This window comes from Dama dama, chromosome 33, assembly GCF_033118175.1.
Source record: "Dama dama isolate Ldn47 chromosome 33, ASM3311817v1, whole genome shotgun sequence".
NCBI classification, from domain to species: Eukaryota; Metazoa; Chordata; class Mammalia; order Artiodactyla; family Cervidae; genus Dama; species Dama dama.
Genome location: NC_083713.1, coordinates 26,981,937 through 27,000,074, shown reverse-complemented (window position 1 = coordinate 27,000,074; position 18,138 = coordinate 26,981,937). Strand labels below are relative to the sequence as shown.

Genomic DNA, 18,138 nt, shown 5'->3' with positions numbered 1-18,138 from the left:
CGCGGGCGAGGCGCAGGCAGAGCGAGCGCGGGAGGTCGCCGCAGCCTGGGGACACCGCGCGCCGCTGCCCATCATGGTCGCTGCGCACGCTGCCCATTCTTCCTCCTCGGCCGAGTGGATCGCCTGCCTGGATAAAAGGTAGCCGGGGAAGCGCCCCTGCCGGCCGGGGCTCTGCGCGCTGTCTCTGCCCGGAGACCGCCGCGGGGACGCCCGCCGGGGCAGCGGGAGGAGGGCCCCCGAGCCGGGAGGGAGCGGAGGATCCGCGCCTGGGACCGGGGGACGCAGACCTCGGTCTCTCATGGGGCACCTGGTGCGCGAGATTTTCACACGTGGTGGAGAAATTGCGGCGCAGTGAGGGGAGCCCCTGCCCCTCCAGGTCCCCCTCGCCCCTCCTTCAAGGTCTCCTTGCCCCCTGCCCCTCTCGACTCCCGGCTCGGCGCTCGGGTCGGGGGTTTATTTTCCTAGGCATCACCGGAGAGACTAGAATCCTACCTTCTTCTGGCTGTTTGGATCCTTAGGGGTAAATAAGTTTCAAGGAGGGTGGGTGGAGAGGCAGGTGCAGAGTAACGTGCTTTTTTTTTTTTTTTTGTTCCTGAAAGCCAAGTGTGAAGGACCCAGTTGAGCTGTCAAATGCCTTCTGAAATTCTCAGCTTCTGCCCCCGCAGTCGCTCGCTCAAGGTCTGTGATAGGAAGGTCACGCGGGAGACTGCTTTCGTCTTAATACCCTACCTCTCGGGAAGAGACCCTTACTCTAAAAAAATTAAAACCGTGAAGCACTGTAACTCCCGACGACAGCCCTGTGTAAGGAGGGTGCAGTGTGTAACAGCGGACTGCAGTTGTTTGCAGGCTCTGACAGCATAATTTTCTGTTTGTCCAGATTGTGGGTTTAGCAGTAAACATTACCCAGTATGTTAGCAATTAGTTTATTACCCTGATTAAAAGGTGATGCATCTGAACTTTTAAGAACTGGGTAAGAAATCTTGCGGAGTGAACTGCCTCTGATTTTTCCAGTTTGATGCAGCAGGGCAGTGATTCATGTCTTGCAGTTATCTGCATGACATCTCTATTTGCATTTGGGGGAAATATTTTGCACTCTGCCATATTGAAATTTTTACAATTAGCAGATTCGTAACCAGATCAAACTTGAAAATCTTAAGTGTGACGTGCTCTGCATACTTTACTAGATAGGCCTTTGTTAAAAAAATTAAATAATTTGAGAAAAACTAAATGTGGCTCATTTGAATAACTTAATATATCTGAGAAATAATTTTGCCTTTCAATTACCACACAGTAGCAAGATTTTTTGGCAGGCATTGCCTTATTTACGTCTAAGATGATATGTGCTAATATTAAAAGAGTTGTGTGCAATAAATAGAGAATTGAAGTGACGTTTAAATCACTGAGAATTATGTAGAGAAACTAAGTGAAGAACCTGCTAATGTGATAAGTAATCTAAATTTAATAGTTTAGGAAAGACAGATTATCAAAGAAGAGAAAATCAAGCTCTTGTCCTTATAAATAGTGGTGCTTCCTCATGAGTAAATTGTTTAGATAATAGACTGCATATTTCCATTTGCAGAAATTCATGGCATGCCATTTTTTTGAACAGTCAGTAATTCACTGGCAACCCTCTAGTCATTAAGTACTTATGGCAAAAATCATAGAACAGTACTAACACAAGTGGGGCATGTTTGACTCTTTCTTTTCATAATGTGTATTTGCCCAAATGATTTTTGTTTGCAATGGATTTTTAGAACATAGTGTCACAATCTAATCTGGTACTACAGAATGTTCAAGGGTGGAGTTAGGGGTAGAGTCCTCCATAGATATCAAGCCTAATTTTCCTGGAGTGCAGGAGAGTAGACAGATCAATTTAAGATTTAACCCTTAATCAAATTAAGTGTTTTAGGCCTAGAGCTGTCACCAATCACAAGCTCTGATCTTGGACATGTCACTTTTATTTCCTTGAGTGACTGAAAAATGAGGCTAACGCTATCTGTCTTACCAAGGATTGGTGGGCCAAATGGAAAAAAAAATCGTGAAAGTAATGTGAAAACTGTGAGGTGCTATGTGAGCATATTATTTTGTAGTGTTAAGAGAACCTTGCATTTTCCATGGTGTTATTGCTAGAATTTCTTTGAAGAAGAGTTTAAGAGTGGCAGTCTCTTGATAAGAGGGCCTTGAAATACTTGTTTTGAAGTGATGTTTTTTTTTTTTTTTAATTTTTAAAAATCTAAGCATTTTTACTTAGATTGTCTGCTGACTTTTTAGGGGAGGAGGGAGATTAAGGATGCTGATGGAAGTTGGCTGGGGAAGCCCCCGAAGTCATTCCTTTTGGGACACTGCCCTTAATATTTCTGAGAAATGCAATCTTGATGCTCTATTCCAGGCACTGTGTTGGGCATGGGAGAGGCAGGGAAAAAAAAGAAAAGATGAAAGTTGTTTACTGACTTAGTAGGGTGGGCAGGTGGGGGTGGGATAGTTACGTAAACAAGCAAATGCAATGCAGTCATAAGTGCTTTAATGGAGAGGTATGAAATGCTTTGGGGATGCAGAGGAGAGCCTCAGCAGATCTGTCACGGATGCTTCCTACAGGTTCCTGTCCTTGGAGGTTGAGGGGAGTTTTCTCAGGCAGAAAATTCTGGGAGCAGTGTGAACAAGGACACTTAGGTGTGGCAGATAAATGTGCTCATTTCGTCTCAACCACAAATTCCTCTTGTGAGCAAATCAAGAGTATAAGAACATATGCTCTGCTTTTCTAAAACTCTTGATTATGGACTTCTGCAAGCACACATATAAGCAAAGAGGAAATGGTACAGTGATCCTTGATGTCCTGTCTGGGGAAATGATGCTGGGACCTTTTCCACAGCTGGGAAATATAGTTTAGATATATGTATCATGCAAGTGTCAACTGTTGTAGACAGCTAGAAAAAGAGCAACGGCAGATTGGAAATAAAAAGGGGAGTTAAAGGAGAAAGTCTGCCGAAGTAAAGGATGTGTAATGAAAGTTGAAACGAACAATCAAAAAGACAGGAAAATAATCCAGTAGAAATATTTGTTAAGTGTGCCTAGGAAGTTGTCATAGATAGGTAATGCTCTATAAGCTTATGTATGGGGAGGGAGGTTAAAAATATGTAGATATGTGGTTTAGGTTGAAGAAACAAAATCTAAAGCTTTTGATATATCACTCATCCAAGTTCTTGGACTATGGTACTGCTCAGAAGGTGAGAGTGTATGAATACTAATTTTAAAATCAGAAAGCCATTGAACATTTGGATGAATAAAAATACCTTGAAAAAAGTCTCAACAGAAAACATTGTCAAAGCAAAAAAAGCTTAGCACTGCCTCATTTATCTTACAAATTTTTTTTGAGCAGGGATGGTAACTAGAAATGTATTACACAGAACCCCACTATTTGGGATTTAAGATATGTAAAATATCTTTTTATAAAAGGTATTTTATATGCAAAATACCTTTTAAAAATGTGTTGACCATTTTAAAAAATATTAGTGAAAATATTTTTCCCACAGGATTGTAAGTTTTGCCACTTGTGAATTTAAGAACCATTATAGATCATAATTCTCATGGTTGGTAAGGGCGTGTTATGAAGGGACCACACACATTCACAGTACGTATAGTCACAGTATAGTGAATTGTTGCCAGTATTCATCACTGCGGAGCTGGAGTTGGCAAACTATGGCCCATGGGCCAGATCTGGCAGCTGCTTATGTGTCTCCTGAGCTAAGAATGTTTTTTACATTTCTGAGTGGTTGTAAATAAACCACAAGATTAATCTTTTGTGACCCATGAAATTTATATGAAATTCAAATGTCAATGTCCACAAACAAAGTTTTACTGGAATATAGCCATACTCATTTGGCTACATGTTGTTTATGGCTGCTTTCACAGTACAATAGCAGGGCACTGTGTGGCTCACAGATTTTGAAGTATTTGCTCTGTGGATATTTGAAGAAAAAGTTTGCCATCCCCTGTTACAGGTCAAAGAATCTACCTAAGTGATTAACAGAGAAATCACTGGAGATGAAAGTTGTTCCTTGTCTGGGAAGGAGTTGATGATGTTTGGTTTCTTGTCCTTCAGTTAAAAGTGTAGTGTGGAGGGAGGTCCTTGGTTGATTAAATTATTTGTGGACCACCTAAGCAGAAAAGAAAGTTAATATAGTATAAGTATGTGAAAAAAGGTTGTCATCTTTCAAAATAGCCAAAGAATTTTTAAAATTATTAATTTTTCATTAAAAAAATGCCCCTTACATAGTTCTCTGCATCTGACTTGATTCCTAAATAGATGTTGAGTTAGCTATTTTTGATGGGGTTGAATGAGAGTGAAAGAAATCAAGAAACAAATTTGTTAAAAACAAGAATGCTTTCTAGCAGACATGGTGAAAGAGGATGACTCAGCTATCAAAGAAGCATCAGACATGGTCCCAGCCTTAAGGAATCTAGAAGATCAAAGAAGCATGCAGAGCAGAAGGCTGGGGAAGGCTGGTGTCTACCTAGGCAGGTCCCAAGGGTTGGCATTACCCAGGATTCAGGGCTGGTCTTACAATCTTGAAATTCTGACTTGTCAGCACATCAAGAATTAATACTTTTTTTTCAGGGATAGATATATAGGCACCAAACTCTCAGAACCTGTAAAAACCAGAAAGTTTATTAATTTGATAATTCCAGTAGTCATGTATGGATGTGAGAGTTGGACTATAAAGAAAGCTGAGCACCAAAGAATTGATGCTTTTGATCTGTTGTGTTGGAGAAGACTCTTGAAAGTTTCTTGGACTTCAAGGAGATCCAACCAGTCAATCCTAAAGGAAATCAGTCCTGTATATTCATGGGAAGAACTGATGCTGAAACTGAAACTCCAATACTTTGGCCACCTGATGAGAAGAACTGACTCACTTGAAAAGAACCTGATGCTGGGAAAGATTGAAGGCGGGAGGAGAAGGGGATGACAGAGGATGAGATGGTTGGATGGTGTCACTGACTCAACAGACATGAGTTTGAGCAAGCTCCGGGAGTTGGTGATGGACAGGGAGGCCTGGCGTGCTGCCTAGCTTGCCTAAGCCCAGCTTTGCCTCTCATTGTAAATGCACAACATGGCCTTCTAATAGCAAAGCTGCCAGGAGATCAGGACACTTACAACTTCTGGCCAGCTCATCCTCTTCCTAGAGCAACAGAGCTTGGGAATTGAATTATAATCAGAAGATAGTTCTGGGAATTCTTCAGGGCAGTTTGGTCATCACCTCTTCCAGTTAGAGGATCTTCTGAGTGCTCCCATGGGACACTTTGTTACCCTTTGTCTAACAAAGTAATAGTACAACTCAGGCTTCATCACAATTGCCTATCTACTCCTTTCTGTGCATCTCTTGGTGTTGTATTGTATTGCTATGTTGTATTGTAGTCATCATTTTATCTTCAGCTTCAGGGCAGCTCCCTAATTGTAGAAAGTACTTTTGGGTGAGATGTCCAGAGACATCTTCTTCCTCAGGGATGAAGTAACCTCTGCTACCTTTAGGGCAAGTCCTCACACTGGGCCCCTCTGCCGTAGAAAGGGCTTCACTGGGCACCAGCATCTGCCTCTGCTTTTCTTTTACTTTTTTGCTATAATGTGAATCACTTGAAAAAAATGACATGGCATGGCATAGCTCTATTCTAATTTTTATTTTTGAAGTTTATTATGGAAAATTTCAACGTATGTAAAAGAAGAGAGAATAGTATAATAATTCTCTTGTTCTACCCCTTTGCCTCCAACAGTCATCAACTCACATTCAATCTTCTTTTATTTATACCCACTTGTCCCCCAGTCCTGTGGCCACTGATGAGTTTTCCAAATTTGCTGACATATTGAGTGCAGCACTTTCACAGCATCATCTTTTAGAATTTGAAATAGCTCAACTGAAATTCCATCACCTCCACTAGCTTTGTTTGTAGTCATGCTTCCTAAGGCCCACTTGACTTCACATTCCAGGATGTCTGGCTCTAGGTGAGTGATCACACCATCGTGATTATCTGGGATGTGAAGATCTTTTTGGTATAGTTCTTCTGTGTATTCTTGCCACCTCTTCTTAATATCTTCTGCTTCTGTTAGGTCCATACCATTTCTGTCCTTTATTGAGCCCATCTTTGCATGAAATGTTCCCTTGGTATCTCTAATTTTCTTGAAGAGCTCTCTAGTCTTTCCAATTCTATTGTTTTCCTCTATTTTTTTGTGATTGATTGCTGAGGAAGGCATTCTTATCTCTCCTTGCTATTTTTTGGAACTCTGCATTCAAATGGGAATATCTTTCCTTTTCTCCTTTGCTTTTCACTTCTCTTCTTCTCACGGCTATTTGTAAGACCTCCTCAGAGAGCCATTTTGCTTTTTTGCATTTCTTTTTCTTGGGGATGGTCTTGATCCCTGTCTCCTATACAATGTCACGAAACCTTCTTCCATAGTTCATCAGGCACTCTATCAGATCTAGTCCCTTAAATCTATTTCTCACTTCCACTGTATAATCATAAGGGATTTGATTTAAACCATACCTGAATGGTCTGTGGTTTTCCCCACGTTCTTCAATTTAAGTCTGAATTTGGCAATAAGGAGTTCATGATCTGAGTCACAGTCAGCTCCTGGTCTTGTTTTTGCTGACTGTATAGAGCTTCTCCATCTTTGGCTGCAAAGAGTATAATCAATCTGATTTTGGTATTGGCCATCTGGTGATGTCCATGTGTAGAGTCTTCTCTTGTGTTGTTGGAAAAGGGTGTTTGCTATGACCAGTGCATTCTCTTGGCAAAACTCTATTAGCCTTTGCCCTGCTTCATTCCGTACTCCAAGGCCAAATTTGCCTGTTACTTCAGGTGTTTTCTTGACTTCCTACTTTTGCATTCCAGTACCCTGTAATGAAAAGGACATGTTTTTTGGGTATTAGTTCTAAAAGGTCTTGTAAGTCTTCAAGAACCGTTCAACATCAGCTTCTTCAGCATTACTGGTCTGGGCATAGACTTGACTTACCATGATATTGAATGGTTTGCCTTGGAAATGAAGAGAGATCATTCTGTCATTTTTGACATTGCATCCAAGTACTGCATTTCGGACTCTTTTGTTGACTATGATGGCTACTCCATTTCTTCTAAGAGATTCCTGCCCATAGTAGTAGATAGGATGGTCATCTGAGTTAAATTCACCCATTCCAGTCCATTTTAGTTTGTTGATTGCTAGAATGTCGACCTTCACTCTTGCCTTCTCCTGTTTGACCACTTCCAATTTGCCTGGGTTCATGGGCCTAATATTCCAGGTTCCTGTGCAATATTGCTCTTTACAGCATTGGACCTTGCTTCTGTCACCAGTCCTATCCACAACTGGGTGTTATTTTTGCTTTGGTTCCATCATTTCATTCTTTCTGGAGTTATTTCTCCACTGATCTCCAGTAGCATATTGGGCACCTACCGACCTAGGGGGTTCCTCTTTCAATGTCCTATCTTTTTGCCTTTTCATACTGTTCATGGAGTTCTCAAGGCAAGAATACTGAAGTGGTTTGCCATTCCCTTCTCCAGTGGACCACATTCTGTCAGACCTCTCAACCATGACCCGTCTGTCTTGGGTGGCCCCACACGGCATGGCTTAGTTTCATTGAGTTAGACAAGGCTGTGGTCCATGTGATCAGCTTGGTTAGTTTCCTGTGATTATGGTTTCAGTCTGTCTGCCCTCTGATGCCCTCTCTCAGCATCTACCATCTTACTTGGGTTTCTCTTACCTTGGACGTGGGGTATCTCCCCTCGGCTGCTCCCTCCTCTGCCGTGCAGCTGCCTCTCTGTGCTCCAGACGTTCAAGCTGGTTTTAGAAAAGGCCAAGGAACCAGAGATCAAATTGCCAACATCCACTGGATTATTGAAAAAGCAAGAGAGTTCCAGAAAAACATCTATTTCTGCTTTATTGACTATGCCAAAGCCTTTGACTGTATGGATCACAAAAAACTGTGGAAAACTCTGAAAGAGATGGGAGTACCAGACCACCTGATCCACCTCTTGAGAAATCTATATGCAGGTCAGGAAGCAACAGTTAGAACTGGACAGGGAACAACAGACTGGTTCCAAATAGGAAAAGGAGTACGTCAAGGCTGTATATTGTCACCCTGCTTATTTAACTTATATGCAGAGTACATCTGAGAAACGCTGGGCTGGAGGAGGCACAAGCTGGAATCAAGATTGCCGGGAGAAGTATCAATAACCTCAGATATGCAGATAACAGCACCCTTATGGCAGAAAGTGAAGAAGAACTAAAAAGCCTCTTGATGAAAGTGAAAGAGGAGAGTGAAAAAGTTGGCTTAAAGCTCAACATTCAGGAAACTAAGATCATGGCATCCAGTCCCATCACTTCATGGCAAATAGATGGGGAAACAGTGGAAACAGTGGCTGACTTTATTTTTCTGGGCTCCAAAAATCACTGCAGATGGTGACGACAGCCATGAAATTAAAAGACGCTTACTCCTTAAAAGGAAAGTTATGACCAACCTAGACAGCATATTAAAAAGCAGAGACATTACTTTGCCCACAAAGGTCCGTTTAGTCAAGGTTATGGTTTTTCCAGTAGTCATGTATGGATGTGAGAGTTGGACTATAAAGAAAGTTGAGTGCCGAAGAATAGATGCTTTTGAACTGTGGTGTTGGAGAAGACTCTTGAGAGTCCCTTGGACTGCAAGGAGATCCAACCAGTCCATCCTAAAAGAGATCAGTCCTGAGTGTTCATTGGAAGGACTGATGTTGAAGCTGAAACTCCAATACTTTGGCCACCTGATGCGAAGAGCTGACTCATTTGAGAAGACCCTGATGCTGGGAAAGATTGAGGGCAGGAGGAGAAGGGGATGACAGAGGATGAGATGGTTGGATGGCATCACTGACTCAATGGACATGAGTTTGGGTAAACTCTGGGAAATGGTGATGGACAGGGAGGCCTGGCGTCCTGCGATTCATGGGGTCGCAGAGATTCATGGAGACACGACTGAGCTACTGAACTGAACTGAACTGTCCCCCACCACTCCTAGGATTATTTTATCACAAGCCCCATATAGTATCATTTTATCTGTAAATATTTACATATATATCTCTAGTACCTAAGGACTCCAAGTATATTGTCACATATTTTAAAATTTGACATTAATATCCTAATATAATCAAATATCCCATCAGAGTACAGACTTTTCCATTTATCTCATGACTTTTTCTTTTTTAGAGTTTGTTTTTATTTGGATCCAAATAAATTGTATTTAGTTGATATGTATCTAGGTCTTTTTTAATCTCTGGATTTTCCCTATAGCTCTCTCTTTTCATTCCTTGTAATACATTTGTTGAAGAAACAGGTAGATTTTTACAGTCTGAATTTTAGTTTTACCTTCATGGCATCTTTTAATATGTCCCTTTGGCCCCTGTATTTCCTGTAAATTGGTATTTGGCTCTAGGGCTTGATCGGTTTTATTAATTGATTTGATTTTTTTTGACAACAGTCTTTCACAGAAGGGTTATATACTTGCATTATGAGTTGCATGTCAAGTGATCTCCTTTTGTGATGTTAGCAGATATACTGCTTTTGAAATTTAAATGCTTGAAATTTAAATTTGAAATTTAAATGCTTGGCCACTATCTTATCTACAACTTCTTGAGGGACATCTCATGGTAGCTCCAAAACATGGGAGTGTATGTGTGGAGCATTTAGAGGACATCATACCCTCATGTGTAATCAGGATTAAGTTCTGTGGTGCTGATTCTACCTGTGCTTTTAGGATTTAGGTAAGGAAAGGTTCAATCAGAACTGGACTCCCTCAGATCAGAGGCATATGGGGAATGGTGTGCTCACAAAGCAGTAGGCCTGATAAAGATACCTGGTCCATCTCACCCTGGTCCTACAGTCTGGTCTCCTGAACACAGACTGGAAGCCTTAAAGAGTCACCAGGGAGAGTCGTGCTCAGCAAAGCAAATTTGTCTTGTCTTAGTTTGGCTTCCCCCAAATGGGCTTCATGCTCCTCCAGTGAGGCTAGCATGGGCAGATGCTCTTTAGTTCGAATTTTCCATGTGCTTATTACATTTCATAGCCCTTCCAGAGTAGCTGCTTCTTATCTTGTTTCGTCTCCCTAAACCCAAGGCAGCTACTTTCTCTTTAGATAGATTCAGATCCATTTTTATGCACTTGAATGGTGGCAGTGAAGAGTGAGATTTTCTTCCAGTATTTTAATTCACGGGCTTCTCAGGTTGCTCGGTGGTAAAGAAACTGCCTGCCAATGCAGGAGACGTGGGCTCGATCCCTGACTTGGGGAGACCCCCTGGAGAAAGAAATGGCAACCCACTCCAATATTCTTGCCTGGGAAATCCCATGGACAGAGGAGCCTGGTGGGCTACAGTCCGTGGGGTTGCAAAAGAATCGGACACGACTTAGCTACTAAACAAACCACCTTTAATTCAAAATTGAAGGAAAGAAAAAGGAGAGACTGTCTTGGGAAAACTGAGAGACCGAGGAAAGAGAAAGAGGATAGAACTAAGTGGGTGGGGAGGAGGACAGGGAAAGACCCAATCAAACATAGGAAAGCAAACAATCTGACTGGCTGGAGGCGAGGCACTGGGTACTGTGTTTACTCAGCTGCATCCATGTGCATTACTTGCTTTCCCTTTATGGGCAGAAAAACAAAGCCCCATAACTACCCTGTTTTCTCATCATGCACACTCTTCTTGGAGCACCAATCCATTCCTGTGTTTTAACTGTGCAGATTGCGTACATTCTGTATCCTTGGTCTGTCTTCTAGACTAGATGCCCTTTTGTTTCCCTGTTGGATATTCCCATATAAAATATCCCATTAATAATCTGGGGCAGATATTGTTTTCCTTCACCTACTTCTGCTAGAGAGGTTAGAAAAAAACAAAACACTTATCTTTGCAGCCTCCCTAGAGCCTTGATGCCCATGGGATACACTTCTGGCCAATAAGACATTGTAAAACCCTGATAGAGGCTTCTAGGATAGCTTTTGCCTTCTGATGAAAGATACAGATGTGTGTGACATTCCTTTGTTCTCTTCCTTCTGCCTGAAATTACTACCTTGGGCCCATGGTAACCATACTATAATGCCAGAAGGAAGGGCCAGGATAAGCATAGACTTCAGTTCTGACTTTGTACAGCTGCTGAATTTAAATCGATAGTTGCCTACCTTCAGCTTTTTTGTTTTGTGAAGAAAAACCTACTGTATTTTTGGAAACCACTCTGTTAGGTTTTCTATCATTTGCTGCCAAAACTATCCTTAGCCTAACAGGTTGATTTTCAGCTTGTCTAAAACTGATTTCATCTTTCTTAACTCTCTTCTCCATCAGTTTCTCCTCCTTGCTTTTCTGTTTTACTAATGAAACTATCATTCTCAAAACTTTGCATTACCTGCGTCTTGCATTTCCTTTGCCCCTTGTTATACCTAACCAGTCACCAGTTCTTCTCTTGGACTTTGGATTCTACTGCTTTGTTTTAGGACCTTACCATCTGGATCTGGATCTTCTCATTGTTTCCTTATCCAATCTGGAAAATATGATATTTTTGGTTTAACCTTGTTTTAAGGTCTGCCGGACCTGGATTCAAATTTTGCCACTTCCAACCCTTTAGCCCTGTGATCTTGGTGAAATGAATTTTTCTGAACCTCTGTTTCCAAAGTATCAGATGAGGCTACAAATACCTACTGTAGCAGTTGTGTTGAGGTTTGTGGCTAATACAAGTGTAGCTGCATGCTCTTGTCTAAGTAGAAAGTTTAATGTAGGGGTTAAGAGTTTGGGAGACATACTGTTTGTGCTCAAATCCGGTTTTGATTTTATTAATGGTGTAACTTTAGGACAGTTATTCAGTTTTAGTAGTTGTTTTGCAGATTCCTCAGAATTTTTATCTAGACAATCTTATTGTCTGTGAATACTGGTAGTTTTACTTAGTCTTTCTGATCTTTATGTCTTTTATTATGTATTTTTCTTGCTTTGTTGCATTGGCTAGGATTACCAGGACAAAGTTGAATACAAGGGGTAAGAATGGATTTCCTTGAACCAGGAAACATTTCCTTTTTCTCTATTTCCTTTATTTTTAAAAGAGTGGTATAATATTGATGTTGTGCTTCCCAGGTGGCACTAGCTAAAAAAAAACCTGCCTGCCAGTGGAGGAGAAACAAGAGACATGGGTTTGATCCTTGAGTAGCGAAGATCCCTGGAGAAGGAAATGGCAACCCGCTCCAGGATTCTTGCCTGGAGAATCCCATGGACAGAGGAGCCTGGTAGGCTACAGCTCATAGGGTTGCAAAGAGTTAGACACGACTGAAGCAACTTAGCATGCATGCATATTGATGTTACTTCCTCTTAAAATGTTTTATAGATGTCTTCTGACTGGGAGTAGTCTTTGTGGGAAGCTTTTTGGTGACAAATCCAATCTCTTTAATAGGTAGAAGACTACTCATGTTTTCTGTTTCTTTTGTGTCCATTTTGATAAGCTGTTTCAAGGAGTATGTCCATTTCATCTAAGTTATCAAACTTATGGGCATAGAGTTGTTCCTAGTATTCTCTTATTATCCTTTTAATGTCCTTAGGATATATAGTGAGGTTTCTTCCTTCATATCTCATACTAGTATATTTTTGTCTGCTCTCTCTTTTTCATGACTGACTTTGCTAGGAGCTTCTCAATTTGTTAATCTTTTAAAGGAACCAATTTTTAGTTGATTTTCTCTATTATTTGAGAAATTCAATGATTTGTGCTTTTTTCCTCCTTTTATCCTACTTAATTTGGGTTTAACTTGCTCTCTTTTTCTGGCTTTTTAAAAAGGAAACTTAGATAATTAATTTTCAGCTTTTCTTCTTTTCTAATATGGTCATTAAAACTGTGATTTCTCATGGTCAGCCCAAAAAAGGAAGCATAGTTATTTCATTATTCAGTATTTACAAATGAAAATTATTTCTGCCAGAGAAGAACAACTAATAAGTAAGTATATTACAACAATATAATAAGTAAGTATGGCTTCCTCAGTGGCTCAGATGGTAAAGAATCTGCCTGCAATGCAGAGATCTGGGTTCAATCCCTGGGTTGGAAAGATCCCCTGGAGAAGGAAATGGCAACCCACTCCAGTTGCCTGGAAAATCCCATGGATGGAGGAGCCTGGCAGACTACAGTCTATGGGGTCGCAAAGAGTTGGACATGACTGAGCAACTAACACTTTCACTTTCGTATTAAATAGGATGATACTGGAACCTGTTGATCTCCTCAATCTCGTGGAGAAGATACTGTGCAGTGTGATGAACAATATCCTCCACAACATCCCAATAGTGAATTCAATAATGTGTTTCATAGGGCTCTCAATATATCTTGATAGCATAATGCCAAAGGGACATTAAAGGAGAATATTTCTCTGAGGGAGCCAATATACAGCTTTTTGATTGTTTAAAACTTCCCAGGTGACACTAGTGGTAAATAATCCGCCTGCAATACAGGAGACATAAGAGAAATGGGTTCAGTCCCTGGGTTGGGAAGATCCCCTGGAGAAGGGCATGGCAATCCACTCCAATATTCTTACCTGGAAAATCCCAGGGACAGAGGAGCCTGGCAGGCTACAGTCTATAGGGTTGCAAAGAGTTGGACACAACTAAAGCGACTTAGCACACACAGTTTAATACCAGGATAGATTTTAAGCTGTTTTAAAAATAGGTGGAGTACATCTCTTTCAGAAAATTTTCCATAAATATTGTTTTTTCACATCTAATGATAATTAATAACATTGGATACCAATGACTTTGAAGTAATATTTTTCAGTAGATACCTAGAGTACTGCTATTATGTATTATTGGTTAAATGGAGAGTTTTATGACTTTGGACTTAGCCAAACATGGAGGATAATTACATCCTCATTTGATAGCCAAACAAAACTGTACGTCCTAATGGTGGTCCCGCCCTTCTCTGTGAAGTTGTAGGGGCAATGGTGTATTCTCAAGGAGGAATGTTGGTGCCTCTTTAACACACAAATGGTGGTCAAGAGCCTGGCTCTGTAATTGTTACCATGGAAACCAAGGAACATGTGTTAATCATGCTGAAGCATTCTTAAAATGAGTAATACATCAAAAAAAAGAGTGGGGTTATATGTATATGTGGGCTTCCCTGATAGCTCAGTTCATGAAGCATACAGCAATGCAGGAGACCCCATGGACTATATGGGGTATATGTATGCAAAGAGTCAGACATGACTGAGTGACTTTCACTTTCACTTTCACATGTATATGTATGAGTGATTCACTTTGCTCTACAGCAGAAATTGGCATAGTAATGTAAAGCAACTATATGTCAAAAATAATTTAAAAATGAGTCATATAATTTTATGAAAATATTTTATGGAATAAAATTGTAAAATGTAAGCATATTAATTATGATCAGTTGCTCAATAGGATTATTACCAATAAATTGGTTGAAAGTTCAAGAGCCTCTCTCCTGTTTAATTAAATGGAGAAGTACTTTTAAAAGCCCTTGTTGTTGTTCAATCCCAAAGTTATGTCTGAGTCTTTGTGACCCCATGGACTACAGCATGCCAGGCTTCCCTGTCCATCACCATTTCCCAGAGTTTGTTCAAACTCATATCCATTGAGTTGGTGATGCCATCCAACCATCTAATTCTCTGTCACCCTCTTCTTCTCCTGCCCTCAATCTTTCCCAGCATCAGGGTCTTTTACAATGTGTTGACTCATTGCATCAGGTGGCCAAAGTATTGAAGCTTCAGCTTCAGCATCAGTCCTTCCAATGAATATTCAGGGTTGATTTCTTTTAGGATTAACTGGTTTGATCTACTTGCTGTCCAAGGGCCTCTCAAGAGTCCTCTCTAGCTCCACAGTTCAAAAACATGAATTCTTCAGTGCTCAGCCTTATTTATGGTCCAACTCTCACATCCATACATGACTACTGGAAAAACCATAGTTTCGATATGGACCTTTGTTGGCAAAGTGAAATCTCTGCTTTTTAATACTCTGTCTAGGTTTGTCATAGCTTTTCTTCCAAGGAGCAAGCATCTTTTAATTCTGTGGCTGTAGTCCCTGTCTGCAGTGATTTTGGAGCCTAAGAAAATAAAATCTGCCACTGTTTTCACTTTTTCCCCATCTATTTGCCATGAAGTGATGGGACTGGATGCCCATGATATTAGTTTTTTGAATGTTGACTTTTATGCCATCTTTTTCACTCTCCTCTTTCACCCTCATCAAGCAGCTCTTTAGTTCCCCTTCACTTTCTGCCATTAGAGTTGTATCATCTGTGTTTCTGAGGTTGTTGATATTTTTCCTGGCATCTTGATCCCAGCCTGTGATTCATCCAGCCCAGCATTTCACATGATGTACTCTGCATATAAGTTAAATAAGCAGGGTGACAATATACAACCTTGAAGTACTCCTTTCCCAGTTTGGAACCAGTCCATTCCATGTCTGGTTCTAACTGTTGCTTCTTGATCTGCATACAGGTTTCTCAGGAGGCAGGTGGTCTGGTATTCCCATCTCTTAGAATTTTATAGTTTGTTGTGATCCACACAGTCAAAGGCTTTAGTGTAGTCAATGAAGCAGAAGTAGATGTTTTTCTGAAATTCCCTTGCTTTTTCTATGATCCAACAGGTGTTGGCAATTTGACCTCTGGTTCCTCTGCCTTTTCTAAATCCAGCTTGTACATCTGGAATTTCTTGGTACACATACTGTTGAAGCCTAGCTTGAAGGACTTTGAGCATTACTTTGCTGACATGTGAAATGAGTGCAAAGGCCCTTAGAAAAGGGTTAATTGTTAGACATGTTAAAAACAAATAAAAAGCCTTTGTTGGGAAGTTGACATTGCTTGGAACTTGATAATTTGATTCTTGATATTGAATGTGGCATTTCAATTCTGTTTAAACCTCAAATGAAGATATTAATGTCTTCCCTGGTGTTCATGCTTTGACAGCCTTTTTCTTCTAGTCATTGATTGATTTACTTATTGAACATGTTACAGAAACAAGTTGAGTTCCTAAACTTTAGATGTTCTCTTTATAAACTCTTTAAACAGCCTTGAGATACAGGAAAGTTCTATCTCTAGTGTCCCTCGCCACTCCTTTGTCACTCTGCCAGCTTTTTCTTTTTCCCTGTTAATGCTCCTTTCCTCCTTCCTCAGCCCAGATGTGTTCTGTAGGAAAAAGATATGATTTTAGTCCTCTCCTTTTCTACTATTCATTCATTCATTCAGGGATTTTACTCTCCACTTTCCATGTGCCAGACATTCTTATTGGGGATAGGTTAGTAAGAAAATCTGACATGAACTCTGACCTCATGAATTTAAATATTCATTGGGAAGATATTAATTAATTCAACCAGTCCTTCAAAAAGCTATTGATATCTGTTGAGTACTTGCTATGTGCTGGATACTGTTCTAGGCAGTAAGGAGTACAGTGGTGAACAGAACAGGAGAAGTTAGGTGGTAAAAAAGGTTGTTAGGCCAAAGGTAAGCGGATAAGGAGTGCTGGGGTAGGGTGACAGACAATTCTATATTACAGTGTCAGAAAGTGGTTAGACTAACGCAGGAAAACAAAGTAGAGAGCAAGGCAAGAAATTGAGGGCGCTGGCATTTTAGGGAGGGTGGGCAGGCTTTTGTAAAAGTCAGATATGATCAAAGGTCTTTAATGAACCAAGAGATCATGTAGTATGGATTTAAATCAGTGTAATCCATTCTTTACTAAACAGGTGGTTGGTGGCTGAGGTATTGTAGAGAACATGGGTCAGGCTAGTGCCTGTGATGAGGGCAGAGGCTGAATATATGTGATAGTGCTCTTTTGTTTGGTTATGAGGCATTATTTTGTGAAAGTAACTGTAAGATATATATATATATATATATATACACACACATACATATATATACATACATATACATAAATATACTATCATCTCTGGCCCCTGTTCCTGGCACTGAGCTCCTAAAACTCTTGTCATTTCCTGAGTGATAAAAACATTAGGAGCATCTATTGTCCTATTATTTGTCTTTGACCCTGTGTCTGACATAGGGCTCCTGAAACCCTTGTAAATTCCTAAGTGATCAAAGTACTAAGAGCATCTTCTGTCCTAAAGAAGCAACTCTGGGTGGGCTCCTAGATGGGGTCTGGTCACCAGAAAGACCAAGCCATGATTAGAAGCTTAGAATTTTCAGCCCCACCCCCTCCACCCTCCAGGGAGGGGAGAGGCTCTGGAAATGGCTAATGACCATTTAATAATTGACCATGGCTAATGTTAGGAAGCTTCATAAAATTCCAGTAGTGGGGGATTCAAACATATCCACAAGGGAGCACGACACACCTCACCTCCATGGGGACCTTCCAGACTTTGCCCTATGTATCTCTTTATCTGGCAGTTCATCTATATCCTGCGTCATATTCTTTAATAAGCTGTTAAGTGTTTCCCTGAGTTCTGTGAGTTCCTCTAGCTAATTAATTGAACCCAAGGAGAAGGCAGTTGGCACCTCTGACCTATACCTTGATTGATCAAAAGCAAAAGTGATAACCTGAGTTTGCCACTGGCATCTGGAGGAGTGGTGGGGGAGCCCAGTCTTGAGGGACTGAACCCTGACCTGTGAGATCTGACCCTGTCTCCAGGTAGATAGTGTCAGAATTGAGTAAAATTGTAGGATATCCACCTATTATTAGAGACTTGCTTGCTGTTTTCTGGTCACCCACCACGCAGGGTGACCAGAAGTGTCAGAAGTGAAGCATTCCATGTGAGTGTTAAACGAAAACCACAGGAGAGAGAAACATGGCAGCGAAGAAGGATGAAAGCTGAGTTTTTCATTTACAGAAGGTATAGCATATTATTGCTTTTGTTGATGTAATAGACAAAGGTTATTTCAGAGAATGGTGGAAGGAATAAATCCTGAAATTTTGGTTTGTCCTTCAAATATTACTACTTAAAGATGTTTAAAATGCTGTTCACTTTCATTCTTCATTATAATAATTGTTGAGAAAAAAAAAGAAAGCTGTCCCTAGAGAATTCACGAGCTGCATACAAATCAGGAAAAGTAGTCTCATTTACATGAATTTCTAAAGAAGCTGTGGGTGTACTTTTGACCATGGATGTTGATGGCTGACTCACGGTGGTATCAACATCGCATCCTACTCATGA

At 40.6% G+C, this 18,138-nt stretch overlaps 1 protein-coding gene across 3 annotated transcripts in view; it reads left to right on the top strand.

Annotated features, from left to right (window-relative positions):
* Positions 1-4: 4 nt before the first annotated feature.
* RAPGEF4 (Rap guanine nucleotide exchange factor 4) overlaps positions 5-18,138 on the top strand; it is a 318,295-nt gene continuing 300,161 nt past the window's right edge. For all 3 annotated transcript variants that reach the window (XM_061135069.1, XM_061135068.1, XM_061135067.1), the window contains exon 1: positions 5-138. In XM_061135069.1, the coding sequence (XP_060991052.1) occupies positions 74-138 (65 nt within the window). In that variant the 5' untranslated portion in view covers positions 5-73. The remainder of the gene's footprint in view (positions 139-18,138) is intronic.